The sequence below is a fragment of the Chaetodon trifascialis genome, chromosome 21, assembly GCF_039877785.1.
Source record: "Chaetodon trifascialis isolate fChaTrf1 chromosome 21, fChaTrf1.hap1, whole genome shotgun sequence".
Lineage (NCBI taxonomy): Eukaryota > Metazoa > Chordata > Actinopteri > Chaetodontiformes > Chaetodontidae > Chaetodon > Chaetodon trifascialis.
The window spans coordinates 15,745,577-15,763,922 of record NC_092076.1 but is presented as its reverse complement, the minus strand read 5'-3'; the positions used below and the strand labels follow the sequence as shown (position 1 = coordinate 15,763,922).

Genomic DNA, 18,346 nt, shown 5'->3' with positions numbered 1-18,346 from the left:
GACCATGGTCCTTGATGATAAAGCATCAAAATTCACTAAAAAAACAGCCATACAATGCAGATACATCTTCCATACAGTACAAACACACATATGCATATACATATCACATGAAATAAACCTTGTAAGTGAAAATATTCAAATATTTAACTATACACAGGCTTACAACCAGTGCATTAATGATGTTATCCAATCAGCGCATGCATTTGTATTCAAAGGTTTTATTATCAGTACCTCACATTTACATTGATGAACCTACGCTTATGTAAAATCCCAGCTCGCATGCAAACAGTGTGCCTTGAACACACAGGTCTTTGCATCAATTCAGCACATATTAAATTTGCATACAAGCACGTTGCTCTCAGCTTGTACTGTAAATCAAGTATGTTTGATTAGTGGGGGGAGGGCACATAGAATAAAACAGAGGACAGAAGAAAAAACAAAGCCCCAGTGTATGATTTGTGTCAATATGTATTTCTGTTATCCATCAACAGATGGTTCAAAGTGTTTTTCATTGTAATATAGCTTATTTTCCTTCCTCAAACAAAGCAGCGCTGTGGCACTTACTGTCAATATTACTAATATGGAAATTTTCATTTTTACCTTATCTCATTTCTTTTTAAAACCTTTAAAAACACAAGACCCAAGTTGTATGAAATCAGAATCATCCTCTTCAAAGGAAGCGTGCGTGTTTGATGTGACAAAAAGAAACGGCGTGGTAGAGTCAGTGAAGTTGAAATTACTGGAATTAAAGGCATATGAGATAATTCCCTATGAAAGTTCTCAACATGGATGTTGGAGTTTCCCACTAGCACCTGAACTCAACATGCATCTGCGGTTTGTAGTCTGGGAAATCTCTGAAATGTGAATGCAGGTGTAATTGTAGGTAGAAAGCATTGGAATCTGACACGCATAGGTCAGACGATGGGCCCTATTGTACACATGCAAAAGCAATAATAACTGCAAAGCTGGTCTCTAAGGGCGTGTCCAAGCGCACCTGCAATGCAAATTCATTCTGGTGGGTGTTAATCTGTGGTAAAAGAAGATGTATTTGTGTTTATTTTAAAATCAACATACTCATTTACATTCAACCATTCTATATAACACACCATAATAATAACACAGTACAATATAGTGCTTGTACTACTACAGCTTTTGAAGACCAACACTGCAGAGAGAAAAGAGAGCCAAATCATCTGGATCCAATAAGATATTAAATATGAGATTATGAAAAACACTGTTTGTGTGTTTTTATAGACAGAGCCTCTTTATTCAAGTCTGCAGGTGAGTCTGTGCATGTGTGTGTGTGTATGTGTGTCGTGTTCAGCTCTGCTCTCCCAGAGCTGCTTCACACTCTAATCTGAAAATGAAACACCTTGGTCTTTTAATAAGTGCTAAAATATTCCAAATATTATTCCTCCACCAGGTTGGCTCATGTTTTTATGCACTCAGAGAACATTCAGCCATCCCATTATCCTCTAATAAAAACACACAGTCTTCAGATTTAGAATCAATCAGGTCAAAATTGCTTTAAAAGAAAAAAAAATGCATTTGATCCAGAGAAATGCTGATAAACTAATCACCAACATTTTTCTTTGAAATACTGCCAGTCATTTTCTAAAGGACACCATATGTGTCAACTCATATGCTTCTTTCCAGGCAGCTGCTGCTTTGTGTTTCTTCCAGTCTTCCGCTGTACAGATTGGGAGGTGGTCCGTCACAGGGGGAAGTCATCTCTTTTATTTTTTGTCAAAATTAAAATTTGTCAAAAGTAAGGTCACAGAAAAACATTTCTGTTGGTGCATTGAAGGATATTCAACAATAAACTTTAAAACAACTAGGAACCTAGGACAACTAGGGTCATGTTAATTCCATTGTTTTCCAGCTTTGTTTCTGGGTTTATTCTAATTTGATTACATTTTAAATTAACTAGGAACAAGTGCAGTTATAGCCTATTGTAATGTGCAATGCTTACCCTTAGATGGGCCCTTGAAATCCTTCTCAGAAAATTATAGAGTATTTGTGCTTTTCACCAAATGAAACTCTAAATTGTCCCTGACTGCACAAGCAAGGTAAGTTTTTAATGGTGGTGATCTTCGTATTTAATAAAATGGACAAAAAACACAGTGGTTGTCTGGAGGGGTTTGTACTTAGGAACAGCTGTGCTGTGAGCTAAATGCTTACATCAGCATGCTAACATGCTCAAAATGCCAATGCTAACATGCTGGCGTTCAACAGATAATGCCAACTTTCAGTAAATCACCACAGTCTTTAGGATTTATTGTCTGAGGATCATAAAATTTCATGGCAACCCATCTTATGTTGAGCTATTTCACTCTGGAGCAAAGTGGTCATGTGAATGACATCCTTAGACCATCCGTTGGAAAATGGTTGGCCATAATATAATGTGTACTTTATATTTTTGTAGTTAATTGGCTAAACATTCAAAACATTTGCTGTAGGGTCTTTTTATGTACAAAAAATAGTAGTTTGGCTCAGTTTTTTTTTTTTTTTTAAAAAGTGCAATCAGGAGAATGATTTAGGTGTTGGGTCTTTCATTTATCTAATTATTTAGCTATTTATCGTTGATTTGGGCAGTTTTGATCCTCCATAAACAACATGAGGATGGACCAAAAAAAACATCAAATGATGCTTGCAAATAACGTTAGTGTACAGAGATTAAATTAGGATTACGCCTAATAAATTCAACAGAGCAGTAGCCCCCATAAATTGAAGGAGAGGCTGCTCATTGCTAAAGAGAGGATCCAACTATATTTATACAAATCTTGTTAAGTGTTTGAGAAGGATTCGCCATAGGCAGCTTAAACCTCCATCAATGGCAGATACACACCTTGAATGTCCTCTTTCAAACATAGGCAAACACATAGAAAATCACATTGAGCTAATATCACTGCGGCAGATTATCGGTCACAGAGCTATTCACAGGAAAGCTTGTTCTGTTTTATTGTCTCTTCCCCTAATTATCATTAATCACTATTAAACAGCACATTTCGCCCACATCTGCACTGCAGCGCCCTAATTGTGGTGCATCTCGGATTAAAATCACATCGGAACATCACTGCACTGCTTGTTCGGAGGAAAACAAACATGCAGAAATACATAGAAGAAAGGAAACAAAATCTGGGATTATGTTCAATTACCGGTGTAACGCGATGAGCATTAACACAAATGATGGAATGAGAGTTGTTGATTTCTGCTGCTCTGGTAGTGTTTTATCGTGCCAGCAAAGCAACTGGATAAAAAAATGTATCTGTTTAGGTCCATGTGCATAATCAGTGTGTGATTGCGGTAGAGAGCCTTATCCGTTTGTTAGTTTTATGGATCCACGCTCCAGTGAATCTGAGGGCGGGAGGATGGATGGATGGAAGTGGAGATGAAGAGCGTCATTTCCAGCCCAGCGCTTTTAAACCCCCTCTCACTGTTAGCACTGAACACCTCTCTTCCGCTATCGACTTGCTGTCTTCATATTTCCCTACCCCTGGGGCCAGGCCAGCCATCATGCCATAAAGAGGCTGTCATGACCCCCAGACACACACGCAAATACACACACATGTACACAGGCTCACCAAAGAGAACTGGCCAGTCAAGCAAAGGTGACCCTTCACACCCAATTCAAGTGTTCTCAAACCGCTTCCACTCAGTGCAGCTTTCCATGCAGGTTTCATTGCAGGTTTAACCAACTGAAACCCCTGAATCCTGAAAACAAGTGTCACTGCCAAAAGAGATTCTAACACACTGAAGAGCCAGCAGTATTACTTTCAAGGGAAAGTTTAGGTGTGCAGATGTTGGTCTTTTCTTGTGTTGGAGGCTGAGAGGCAAGCATAAAATTCCTTTTGACACATAGAACCCTTTTGATACTGACATTAACATGTTGCCATGCTCACCTTTGCTAATAAGCATTGATAGATAGTACAGCTAAGGCTAGTGGGAATATCATAAACTAAACTGGACAAATATATTGGACAAATTTTGACATGATGATGGCGCTCAAGGATCATCAGACTTAAAGGTAAAAAGTCATAAAGGTCCCAAATTTCACAGCAATCCATCTAATAGTTGAGATATACAGTACAAGTCTAAACCATAAATGTTATCCTCATGGTGGCAACGTAGGAGAGGTCAGTGGATCGCCACAGTCAACAGGCTACATCCTGTGGGGACCTTGAAAGTGGATCAAAGTGGTGGACTGACCAATCAGCAATGCCATCTTTAGAGCTACGCTAGTAATGTGGCTAAAAAGTTCAGCATGGATGCTCACTTTGAAGGCAGTGTGGATCAACAGGTAGAGCAGGGTGCCCACTAATCTAGCATTGGCAGTTTGATCCTTAGCACCTTTTGTCCAAATGTCGACCTGTCCTCGACCAAGTCACTGAATTCCAAGTTGCTCCCAATGGTTAGGCTAGCGCATGCTAGCTTGCTGCTCTTTGTGACTGTGAGTGTGTGGGAATGGGTGAATGAGGAGGCAGATTGTGCCATTAATTAACTCTCACCACAGCTGTCAACCCCATTTAAGTCTTCCTCCACTAATGGAGCTGTCTCAGGTGCCGTCACATGACCTAAGTGTGGAACTTTCATCACATGAAGATCAAGGTGGACATCAAAAACAGGTGTTACTATCTCTCCTCCATATATGACTACTCGTTATCACGTGACCAAGATTCTAGGTGAACAAAAATCTGCACAGAAAACATAACTGAATCTTGGAGTTTTAGTTACTTCTAAACCTAGTTATTTATCTACAAATATCAAAAGCCAGTGATGGATTCAAACTGGAACCTAACCCAAAAGTGACCTCTTGGATGCCCCGATGGTACATTAGATAAAACAAGTGCTGTGTATGGTGACCCAATGTGCAAGACGATGCGATAAAGTGACGTCTTGGTGCTCCTCCTCGTGATGCAGTGCCATATAGGCTGTCCTACATACTGAAAAATGAGATGGCCTTTACATGCCTCTAAACGGTTCAGTGTAGAGTCTGAGTCAATGTGTCTGTATTACAAAGGTGTAGTCGTTATACATTAAATCACATGATCACATGTGCCCTTTTTATTTTTGTTGGCCCTGCCCCTCAGACCACCTGAGTCTGCCACTGCTGAACCTAAATAGATTTGATAAGGCATTTCAATTTGATAAGCAGATTCAATTCTGCGTTCCAATTAGATGAAGTGCTGTTGAACCCCAACCCTAATTTGTACTAACTCTGTAATATCTATCACACCCGTCATATAATCTGTCTGTATCTCATCATCACAGTCTGCTCAGTAGACACCAGGAACAGAGTGTTATGACCGAATCTTAATAGACTGAACCTGTGAGATGGGCGGAGGTGTGACTGCATTCAGTAGTTAGTGTGAGTGTGTGTTTGAATAGAGGGACACTGTGACAAATGATGCGGTGCTGCAGGCTCACAGGCCTGGCCAACATGCAGCGGCTCTCCTCCTTTGCTCTGTCTTCGGCTGTTTCTGTATCTAATTACGACCTCTATTTTCTTCCTCTTTTGCGCAGCATGTTCCTCTTTTTTTTCTTCTCAATTTGGCAGACAGTCTCACTTTATTATGGCCCACACTGGCCTTTTATTGCCCACCAGCAGCAAACTTTGTGCAATTTGTCATTGAGGGAGTATGGATGAGTTCGTTTGGCTGCCTCTGCCGCTCTCACCTAAAAATCTAATCAGATCAACGTAGGGCCCTAATCACTTCCTCTCTCGCCTTGATTGCATTTATAGACGTTCTGTCGCTCTGTGCTCCCCCAATTGAGCATTTCATAATTACTCTCCTCTTACATTTGTTTATTTATACCCTCCAGTACAGTACTTGCCAAGCCCTTCGCCAATGAGTGAGGATGAGAAGTTTATGGGGGTGGGGAGAGAAAGAGTAAGAGCCTTTGGGAAAAATGTGAAAATCATTACCACCCCTTTGTGCTTGAAATAAGTGCTTCACTGCTTTTATATTCTTAGCAGTTCATTGTGTATATTACGATCAACCCCCTGGAGTCTGAGGGTATTTTCAGACAGTCTGATCATTTTGGCGTGCTCTGATGTTGTTATTAGTTTGAACTCATAAAAGCAGTATTTCAATAGTCACGTGTTCAGCACGTTCAGCTACAATAATATCTCAATCGTGTGTATTTCATGATATTTTAAAAGGAAATACATGGTAAATGAACTTGTTGGAAAAAGAACTGTGCAGGAATGTGTGAAAAACATGACCTTAACCAGTATCACACACCGTTTTAGTCAGTTGAGGTGATACGCTTTTGTCTGCTCCATTGATTTGGACAATCAGACAGCCATCTAAGCATGTATGTCCACTGTTTAGGGAGTAATTCCCTTTCACATTGAATGTGTAAAGAAGCTGTTTACAGGGAAATGCACCCTCACACTCCTCTACATGAGACTGATTTCTCTTGAGTTTTAAGACATTGCCTATAAACGCAATAGATGTTAGTTAGCTCGGTAGTAGTTTTACTAGTTTTACTACTATTACAGTGTTTATAGGCCAAAAATACAGCACACGAATCTCCCAGTGTGATAGTGAGAAATGCTCACACTTACTCATCCAGTTCATCTTCATCTGGGTCGTAGCTCAGAATGACAGTGTTTCTCATCAGGGTCAATGTCTGGATCTGAGGAGCTGTCATCATTGCTCTAAATGCCCTCCAACACATTTCCAATGTTGTACAGTGTCTCTCCATCCTCCTGGCCATCTTCCAAAATGCAAAGCATGTCTCCAAATGAATTATGCTTGAACCTGCATGGCATTTTATCTTGTTCATCATGAGCATTCTCCAGGGTGACTTAGATTCTCCCTCATTACCAAAGTTACCTGTGCAGAGATGTATATTCCACTTATTTTAGATACTCGTCAAAAATAATTATTTTTTTCTGGAGTTTTATTTAAAAGAAACCACTTTGAGGTTTCTGTCAAAGCTTATGTGATGTTTACACTACACTACTACACTAATGGTGCATGAAGCATTTCATTTAATTTATGTTCCAGATGAAACTGGTGACGGGGGGTTCTGCACTGCCGGCAATGCAGCGGACTTCAGAGGGTTAAAATATGCAACCACCAAAACAAGATAGAGGAAAGCCTAGTCCCAGCTGTTAGGTTACAGTGGCAAATGTCAAGCATTTACGGGACCAGGAGCTGCAAAGTCACCCCATAATGATACATTTTGGGAGGAAAAGTTTTTTTCTTTTTCTTTTTTTAATAAAGCAACATTATTTTGTTTGCAACAAGGCTTTTACCATCCATGGTTGCACTGTTGGCCTGGCTGCAATAGAGTATGGACTTTAGAAAAATCCAATAAAACTGCAGTTCGATCGAATGGCACTCGTCCGTTACTGTTCATTAGATTGGTGGGTTTGAAGTCTTACTGCAACACATTGCACAGAGGTTTATAATACTATGAGGAAAAAGGAGCACCCTGGTGGACCAGAGGTTAAGGCATTGACCAAGAACCACAACTTCCCAGTTCATATATATATATATATATATATATATATATATATAATAAAGGTATAAAATGGCCACAAAAATATACTTTGCACATACAAATGGATTCATCTCGACTGATTTTGGACTTCCTACCCTCTCCCTCTTTGTCAGAATAGGTTTTAAAACTTGCAGCGATTTCCATTTTTATGATTTGGACGTTGAACGGCGCCGCCTGCCCATGTCCAAACATCATTAAAAGGCAGGGATATTGAACAGCTGGAGTGGATGACGCATCTGCGCCAGTGAAACATTAACCTCATGCTGGGAGATAGTTTAGCCGCGCTCACCTCAGCCTGAATGCGCAGGCTGGCCTTGGATCAAATGATGACAGAATCCTCATCTCTTTATGTCCTTCTTATTACTTCTATCCACAACTATGCCGAGTATAAAAATGTTCCGATCATGAGCTCCTTACATTGCATTGAGTGTCTCTGCAAATCCACCAGAGATTTCATCCGTATTGATTTTCCCTTTTAAATCATCTGACATTTTGTAGCAGGGAGGAAGGTTTAAATGTGAAGGAGGGACTCTGCAACGGAAATATAGATTCTCTAGAAGAGTTTTTAACTCCAAGGCCTCCACTATTTTGTACTCACTGTGGAGATCAACCTTGTGTCTCACTATCATAATGTTCGTGAAGTTGCCTTGCCAAAAATATATGATTTTCTTTCAGTAACTCTCAGTATGTTCTGTATGTTCCAGGTTCAACTGATCCACTACAATCATGAGCTGTACACAAATTACACAGAAGCTGCTAAAAGCCCCAATGGACTGGTCATAGTGTCCATATTCATGAAGGTAAGTCTCACACATGTGTTTAATGACTGCCAATGTGTTTGTACGTGTCATGACACAGCAGCTGCTGTTTTTATTGGGTTAAACCTTGGACATTCAGCACAGTACTAATCACTGCATTAGATACTGATTCAGCCTCACCAGACCTACAATGGCTGTACAAGCAGCTTGACATGGTTTAATCAATGTTTCTGCATTACAGGACAGCTTCAGTGTACAATACACAGATGGAATATGTAGAGCAAAATGGAATGGGACCTAACACTGTATTCAGTGCAGATGAGACTCAATTAAAGGTGGACCAAGTGTTTATTCATGTGTTTCCGTGCTGCAGCACTGACATGCAGGGTTTCCCCTCTTACTCTTTTTTTTTTTTTTTTTCAGGATGGTAAAACATTTTAAAAAAAAACTTAGGATTTAAAGGTGTTTTTGTGTGCTTTTCACAAATTTCTCAGTTGATGTCCATATTCAGTTTAATTGTATCATGGCTGATTCTGCTTCGTTTCTGATCTCATGTACCTTTAAGACACTAAAGAGGCTGATTTTCCGTGTTTGTATCTAGCAGCCACAATATTGGATTAAAAGAAATCTGTCAGGAGCTGAATTATCATTGAGCAGAGGTCGCAGAGCCCTGAGGACCCTGAGCTCACCCCTCCACTCGCCTACTCCCCCTGTGTCTTTGCCTGAAATCTTCTAAATGTTCAATGCAAGAACTCACAAACACTTAGGAATCCAATCATCCTACAGAGCGAAACCTTGTGTGTCTTGGCTTTGTGTCAGCGGTGGCAGAGCTCCCCTGCCTCTGTTGTGTATGAGAGGTCTCCATCTTGAATGAGAGGCTCAAAGATCAAAGAGACAGCCGTCGTCCTCAGCGCTGCGTGCACTAGCCTGAAAAGTTCAGCGGCTAACTGCTAATTAGCTCCCCAATGTCAATGGGACCATCATTCAGTCTTGAAGAGACAGAGGAGAAGCTGACCTAGGTCAACCCTCCTCGACTCCCCCCTCGAAACAGCAGGAGAGTGTGTCTGAGGACGTGGAGGAGCTGGGCTTTGAAAGTAGAGTGCAGCAGGTGTTGCTGCTGTGTACGACAGCCAGAGGAAATGACCCTGTAACAGCAGCATACAGGTCTGCACTGCCAATAAAGTAAAAAAGATAAAGATACTGTTCATGTGTTGCTATTTAGAAATGTACTTATTGCATCTTAAAGGTGCCATGCATATTTTGTACACAACAGTAGCGAAGTCAGCAAAATCTTCTGACATTCATCAATTCAGATATTAAAGAAAATGGGAGCCTGTGTTACAAAAAGAAATCTAGTTATTTAATATGAAGCAAAAGGTGCAAGCCTTTGTTTGTAGCCTCTTCTCTATAGCCACAGCAGCTGATCGGAACTGTAATACTCAAACCATAACATATAATAAACATACATGATTTCTCAGAGGCAAAGTTGATAAATGATTCAAAGTAATGGCTGGAAAGCAATGGGGACACTTTCCCCAGTTTAATTCATTATTATCATTCCAGCTTACATCAGAGAAAGCAGTTTGGCATGGCAGATAGTCCTAAATACTCTAATACCCATGAATGTTCAACGTTGCTGAAGAAGCCAGAGTTGAGAATGAGATGTCATGGATTCAAAACCCCTCATCTATTGTCTGAAAAGTGTAATCTCAGGCTCCTACTCATTGTTAGTGGTGCACTAACAGAATTTTATGCTCAGCGGTTTAATGTTTCTTAATAAAATGCACATCAGGAGTCATAGTTCACTTCCTTACTTTCTGTGTGCACAGGCTTATATCATGTTTTCTAACACAGTATTTTGTACTGTTAATGCAATTAGTACGGTTTTATGTCTATCCATGCCTTGGAAGAGCTCCAACTGGCAGTCACCTGATATTTTCTATGCACAACATGAAAGAGACTTTTACTTCCACACACAACAGCTCCCACTTTTCACTTTGTTTTGGGAGGGATTAGGGATCAGACTCTTTGTTTAGAGCAGGGCTCTAGACACTGTATTCATAATATAGTACTTCCAGCAAGTCCTTTTTTAAAGCTGCACTTCAGACACTTTCCAATCAGTCTCAGCCAGTCAGACGGCAGCTTGCTTCCACTCACAGCAAAATGAGACCATACCTTTGCTCCACTCTCCCAAATATAAGGTATTACATTTATCCCTTTTCATTAAGCTTTGGGTGAATGCTCCAGCTCGACCTTCTTTAAAAGACATTGCAGCAGTGCTAATTCAGAAGTAGTGAAGTCCAGGTGAAGACAATTTTGTTAATGCCCACATGTCGAAAAAGTTTTGGCAATATCCAAAGAGATTACATGATCAGACACACACTTACCTGCCTCCCACTCACGCACCCACCCTACTGCACTCCAGCTGGTTATCTGCTAACGTCTCTCCGCTCCCACTATCTTAAGCATGTTTCACCAGGTCAGGCTCCTCAGTAGTACCACTGAGGAGACAGGTGCTAATTAGCCACATCTCTCTCACAGCAGAAGCTCGATTTTCTCGCTTTTCAGTGACTCACGCTTTCCAAGGCCTTGTTAGATTTCCGATCCCATCGCTGTGACTCATAGTTCCAGGAAGGGACCCCATTCTAGGCATGGAATCGTGAGGCACCATTAAGGGCAGCAGTGGGTGACAGCTATGCAGGGACCTCGGTGAAAACCGAACCCACAATAGACACTGGCGCAGGCTTTTATAGCAAATGCAAGGCCATTTCACTCATTTGATTTGTCGATAGATGTAACAGCAAGAAATATGTGAATCTGCGTCTTGTGGCTGTCTTACATCTGATCGACATTCAGCCATATGGTGCTAAGTATGTACTTTTCTCACACCTAATGTGCAGACATTCCTGGAAGCGAAGAGGCAGATTGACTGAATCCCCTCAGGTGCGTTTCCAGGAAAAGATTAAATGGGAGAGACAGAAAGTAGGAAAACTAGCAAGCAGCATGAGTGGCTGGTAAACACATAATTCCTGCCTGAAGAGCTCAGGGAACAGGTCAAAGACTAAGTAATTTAGGTTGCAGTGAAAGGAGGGGGAGGACAAGCACATCTCTTTTTAATCACTTTGCCCAAAGACATCTTGACAATTAAAGTTGTGAAGTCCAACTAGCATGAGTGAGGGATAGATGGAGTGGGGAGGAAGGCAGAGCGGACTCAAAGAAGGGCGCGGGGGTGGACGTGAAGTGTGAGGTGCTTCCCTCAGCTATTAGCGAGCGTGTCTCAGAGTTGGGAGCAGCTCCACACTTCTCAGACTTCGCTGAACAATGGAGTCGGTCAAGCAGAGCAGCACAGGCAGGAATTAAAAGTGGCTCTCCAGCTTTCAGTGGCCGTTAATGTGGTGCGGTTAAGTGACTAGTTTCAGAAGACGTCTCTGTGGTCACCAAATCATTATGGTGGCAAGATTGGACAAACAGAATAATGTGTTTTACCTGCCAGTATCCTAAGACTTGTTAACATAATGTTAATGATGCTGTCATTCAGCTAATCCAGAGTTGATTTCACCGGACCAGCTTCTTTGTGTGATTGAATATAGCGAGTGAAACAATGTGGCTTCTATATGACAGTGAATGCTTTTGTTGTTGGTCTGTAGCAGCATGTGTTTCCTGGACAGCTGATGGAAAATCCACACAATAAACAGCTCCAACCAATTACAGCCCAGAGTGCCACGCATGCTATTGTCCTGTTAGGCTCCTTCCATTGTCATCAAGCCCGTTTCACCAATTATCTGCATGCGTACTGTAACTGTGTGCTCTGTAACAGCCTTTGTGTCCTAATACCCTGCACAGCTGTTGAAAAGAAATGTCATCTTAATGCTTATCAGCTGCTCTTTCAAGCATCCACTGTTGGGGTAACTGTAAAATGTTGTACAACTGGTTACAAGCAGGCAGAAAACCATTTGTACATCAGTGAGCCAGATGGCTGAGTCTAAGAGTCACCGTGGTGTTTCAGTTTAGTTCTGCACGCGTCTTTATAACACTTTCTCATCAATTAACACCAACACGTGTGTAGGATGTGTGCTTGACCATATGGTTAGAATCAGTATCACAATGCATGTTTGTGTGTGTGATGTATGAATGCATGTATGTATGCAAAAATCACTGCAAATCAGAAATTTAAATCGCATGACATAGTCAAAGTAATGTTCATTGTTAATCTGGTGGTTCAGCATCTCCATTTCCCTCAAATTGGGTTGGAAATTGGAAACTGGTTTGCAAGATGACGGGGGTCCAAATCGTAGGGGTTTGGTAGGAGGCAGGTCACAGACAGGTAACAGGTTTTCTGGACAGGTAGCTGGCAGGCAGGCACAGAGTCCAGAGAACAGGCAGGAACAGGGAACAGCTGGACGACAATAGCAGAAGAGCAACATTGACAATCTGGCAGAGAGATGAGAGAAAGTAGCTGGTCTCTATATCAGCTGAATGGGGAGACGTAGGACAGATGTGGCGCAGTGACAGAATCAGGGATGCAGGAAAGTGTAATTGGGATAGTTTCTTAGAGAAAGACGCTAGCTGTTTGGTCTAGTTTACGAGTCACAAGTAGCACTGCTACATGTGTGGTAGAAATTTGAGATGTATTTTCAGAGGCTTGAGAACAACGGTGCACTTAACTGGTTCAGTATTTAGTCGGCAGTAGATGACAAAGTGAATTATCAGCCAGTCCTCTTTACATGACATTGTGCAAATTACAGTTTCCATTACCTCTAAGCTATAGACTGAATGACTATTGTATTGAAATTGCTCTTTATTTACAGGAAAATGCCAAAGAAGCAGCTATCAAGCATCATGCTTATCATAACTGCTGTCCTTCTTGGTTATTAATTTTTCTTTCGAGCGTCATTTATGTGTTTTAAGTCTGAAGCTATAGACTGGACTGACTCTATACCTGTAACATGACTTTAATGTGCAGCTAATTGTTCACTTTTTACATTACTGTTACCTGTTTGCATTTCCAATGCTCTTTGCGCATTCAGCTCTGAAAGAATAAAACTTGTTCTGATCCGTTCCGAAGTCATGTTAGGACAAGAATACAATGTATTGGCTATTTAAAAAGATGGATCGTGTTTTGTCACGGCAGCAGTGTGTGTCTGTGAGCTGTTTTTAATGGTTTCCTGAAAACAGTGGGAACCTTTGTTTTCCAGAAGGCAAAGCAGCAGTAGAAGACAGTGCAGGAGCTTCTGACTGTGCAAAATACATCAGTGGGTTTTGACATTACATGCGCATTAAAGGTGATAGATTAACTTGCATTATCCTTTAAAGTACCGAACTGAGTAGATTCTTCGTTTTCTTTTTTTAATTTTAGATGGGCTCTCAATTCATTGCATGATCAGTCCTTTTTTAAAAACCTCAACCTCACCCTTTTTCACTCTCTCTTTCTCTTTTAATCCAGATCGCTGAGACGTCAAACTCATTCCTGAATCGAATGCTGAACAGAGACACCATCACAAGAATAACATATAAAAGTAAGTGGCTATGAAGTAATATGAATGTCTAAACATCTGTGCTAATTAGGTCTCAGTTTGTCTTTTTAATGTTTGAACTGACTCGTTTTGAAACCAGAAAGCTGCAAAGTGGTCTTAAACATGCACTTGATGGCTACATACATGAACTCAAGCTTACAGCTGATGATTAATGTAGAAGGCAGAGACAAAAGAGAAAAAGCATTGATCTTGCATTGCATTGCAGAGCTAGTTAACTGGTCCAAGTATGAGCATTATGATCGGAAAATCATACACAGGCCTGTTTTACTGCTTAGCTTACACACTTGGACGAGCAACACAGAGGCTGCATTCAAGCTGTATTGCTGTATTGTATTGTGCAGCTTAAGGATGAGGACTGATTGATGTGTTTGGCGAATGTCACTCTATCTGAGATAACTGAGTTTGGCTGTGGTCACTGAAGCGTAAACTTCCCCAAATGCAACAGCGCAGGACAGAGCCTCTAACGTTGGCCTAAATTTATGATACACTGACATACAGGCCGGGCTCAGACATTGTGAGGAAACACTACACACTGGACTTTTAAAGGATCATTATCTCATTTCAAATGGTAAGTTAAGGGGTGCTGCAGGACGGGGATGGTGAGATGCCTGCATGGCAACTCTTGATAGCTGGAGGAGGCTGTTGGTGAGGTAGCATGTTAGGAAGCAGTCGACAGCCGCTCTCCAGAGGTTTCCCTCTGCCAGACTGCCATAGTGGAAACGCAGTATCGGCACTGAGATTGCCCGAGGCTATCTTGAAAAAAGAGACAAATAATTGGAGTAATGGGGGGAGCAGATAAATGCACTGACCCCTTGCGGCTTGGAGGAGTGTCAGAGGCAGGAGGCTGCAGGCTAAGGACAGACAAGGGGGTTCCTCTGCGTCCGGCTGGAATTGCTGGAGAGGAGCATGGATTCTGACATCTGTCAAAACTCTCTCAGATACACCGTGTCACACATGCTGTCTCACACACACACACAGACACACAGTCGCACAGTCACACACAGCCCTCGTGCTTATGAATCCTTAGGCACATACCTCTCACTGCCAGGAATTCTGCTGGCCCGTTGCTTTTTTTAAAAGCACGTATGCACACACATGCAAGCACAAAATACACGCATACACTCCATCCAAAGAGAATTATTTATTTCAACTGCACGATCAAAGATGAGCAACAGAGCTACTCTTTGCATGCACATGTTGTAGATGGATTGGTAAAAGCATATAGAGAGGATCAGAGAAGCCTTTTATGGGGATTTTCTCAAATCATGTTTATTGTTTTTTATTATTGCCTGTGAGACGCTGTCATCCACCGCAGTGACCTCATCACAATAGGTAGTCAATTTGTCAAAAGAGGCCCAACAGATGACAAGTTACTGAGATTATGCTACTGGAGTGTGAAGAGGAAGAAAGAAAGAAAGAAAGAAAGAAAGAAAGAAAGAAAGAAAGAAAGAAAGAAAGAAAGAAAGAAAGAAAGAGATGCAGGCTGTCTAATTAGAGTCCTGACAGTGGAGACAGTTTAGATAAAAGAGGTTTTGCCTGCCATTCAAGGAACAGTAAATGATATGTGAAATAAGAAGTGAGAAAAATGTGTTATGACAGATGAACTCAGTGCTCAATGAGTAGAGGGGGGGTTGAGTTTACAGGCTGCACATTTAGAGGAGGACGTGTCTGGTAATCTCACAGCTTCCAAGGAAAATATGTTTTCAGGGACAGCGATTATGTACATAGCAAGGGAAATCATAACTCAACATCCAGTTTAAACAGCAGTAATTGATATTTTATGCACGTAATTCCAATTTATCTAATGACAATGTAAAAGGTGTCGCTGATAGTGATGAGCCTACAGAGAGCTGTCACCTGAATCTGCCACTCTGCTCCGCTTTTATGAGCATTATAGTAACTTTCAGCTCATTTTTTAGGTGTCAGGTTCACAACTTTACCGATTTGGTTCAGTCTCACTACTCTCATGGTGCAGCTTCCAGCAGCAGCAGCAGCAGCAGCAGGCGGCTGTTTTCAGAGAAAGCTGTAAAAAGGCTGCACACTCCCTGCTCAACACTAAATAGAAGACAAATACAGTTAGTTAGCAGCTAAAGAGACAGATATTTCCCTCAGGAGTTGGAAAAAGAGTGAATATTGGATTTACATTCATCAGGTGGGCTCAAAGACAACTCTAAATGATTCAACGTGACGATGCAAAGAGGCAACGGTTTGCTAACAGTTTTGCCATAACCTAGTTCCTGAAGTTTTTGATTTACATGTGTGGAGGTTTTCATGTGCCATTGTGTCTTTACGTTCAACAGGAATTTGGTTATTCACGTGGCTGAGGTGAAGCCAGCTCTTTCTGTGATTAAATCCAACAAGTCATCCTTTAGAAGCAAATATTTTTTTGTGTAAAATCTTTATCTGAAAAGAAACTTGAGTTGCCAATTAAATGAATTGGAGTATAAAGAAGTTAATAAGTATTTTATTTCAACTAATCAATTATTAAATAGCTGTTAATTATAAAGTAGCATAGAAAAGAAATACTCCAGGTACCTCACATTTGCACTAAATGTGCTTATTTATGTTCCACCACAGCTTTTCCAAACTCTTCTGAAACAAACTGACTGAAGATGTGAGTGGTTTAAAACTTTCCTGGAGCGTGATATGTAATACTGATGCTTTAATGCAGTGGTTCTCAATGTGGGGATGAGGGACTCAGAAGCTGCTGCACGACAATTAGAGAAAGAACACATAAAAAAAATAACAGTTCTTGTTTTTTGTGCAACTTTGGTACAGTTTGAAACTGCTTTTCTTTCTACAGATGATGCGTATCTACTGACCGGCTTGAACATAGAGGAGATTTACCCGGAAACAAGTAGTTTTATCACATATGATGGATCAATGACCATACCTCCATGCTTTGAGACAGCTACATGGATCCTGATGAACAAGCCTGTGTACCTCACACGCATGCAGGTGAGCCTAAGTCACTAATCCAGAACTCCCAAAATTCACTGGGAATTGTCTGTCTCAGCTGAAGATTTTCTCTTTAACTATTGCTCTGCCAGGGAAACATGTCTGCCCAGCACCGAGGCTTTTATTCCAAAACTGTCTCAGCTCGTCTTTTGTCTAATCTTCCATACAGTTCTCCCTGGAAAGTAAAATGACGCAGTGTGTAAAAATGCCTGGCTCACATTTCCATTATGCTTTGGCCAGCTTTTTCTCAATGGTTTCTCTTCTCTCTCCCCGTCTCTGCCGTCATCTCAAGATGCACTCCTTGAGGCTGCTGAGCCAGAATCAGCCATCTCAGATCTTCTTGAGCATGAGCGACAACGTCCGCCCAGTTCAGCCGCTGAACAACCGCTGTATCCGCACCAATATTAACTTCAGCATGCAGGGCAAAGACTGCCCCAACAACAGGGCTCAGAAGCTCCAATACCGAGGTAGAAACTCACATTCCTATTTTCATATTCATTTCTATTTCATATAAGAATTATGTCTAATCATCCATCGTTATTCCCGACACTATTTTGCCAAAAAGTTTTCTCAACATTTTACTATAAGTGGAATTTCAGGTTTACTACAACTTGGGTCTTATGTTCATAGTTGACCATCATTAATTTGTTTGTATTCAACAAAGTATTTTCAGAGACCTGGGAGCACAGCAACACCGCCACTAATGACTCAATGCTTGAGTGCGATATGTAATATGCAACAGGCAATATGGATAATAACTCTTGTCGTGACGCTGTATTCTGGCCGGATGGAGCCCCAAAACTGATGAAAAGGCAATAAATCAGAGGAGTCATAATTACATAGTGCTTTACACTTTTAGGCTATTGGTCCAATGCTAATGTGCTGAAGGCATCAACATATGCTACAAGACTTCAAGGTGCAAGAAGCTAGGAGGATTTGTTTTTTCTGTGTGTTCATCATGTTGACACTATAACAGCCACGCAGTTTGTTCATTAAATGCTGGCAGTTCCAGACGTTGTCAAGCAGACATTACATGGTTTCAGAAGAGGAATCGATCGACAAATCAAAATGTAATTTAAGTTTAAGTTTGCCAGCCTGAGAGAATGGCTGAAACGAAAGCAAAGATTCTCATGCTTCAAAGACCACTACCGAGCTGAACAGAGAGGACGGGAAAGTCAAGGTCTGCTCGTTCATCAATGCCATGGGCAGCAAAGCTGAAAAGAAGAGGAGGAACACAGGAAAGACTGCAACACCATTTTGAAGAAATTCGACGACTACTTCATTCCAAGATGGAATCTACTACATGAAAAGGCGTCTTTTAATCAGCTGACCAAGCTACCTGGTGAGAAAGCAGAAGAATACATAAGGGCTTTATGTGAGCTAGCTGTGAGTTTGACAACAAAAGACATGAAAACATGCCTGATAAACTGGTAGTGGACCTCAGAAATAATGATTTGTCTCAGACGTTCCACCTCACTGCTTGATACTATCACAAGTTATCCAGCAAGTGCACCAGTCTGAGGAGATTGTTGAGAAAATCATCTTACAGCCCAACCCACCAGAGCTGCAGGTGCCTAATGT

The 18,346-nt window shown here is 41.2% G+C and overlaps 1 protein-coding gene across 2 annotated transcripts in view; it reads left to right on the top strand.

Annotated features, from left to right (window-relative positions):
* ca10a (carbonic anhydrase Xa) overlaps positions 1–18,346 on the top strand; it is a 212,032-nt gene that overhangs the window by 188,861 nt on the left and 4,825 nt on the right. For both annotated transcript variants that reach the window (XM_070991167.1, XM_070991168.1), the window contains 4 exons: positions 8,220–8,315; positions 13,717–13,789; positions 16,611–16,765; positions 17,058–17,232. In XM_070991167.1, the coding sequence (XP_070847268.1) occupies positions 8,220–8,315; positions 13,717–13,789; positions 16,611–16,765; positions 17,058–17,232 (499 nt within the window). The remainder of the gene's footprint in view (positions 1–8,219; positions 8,316–13,716; positions 13,790–16,610; positions 16,766–17,057; positions 17,233–18,346) is intronic.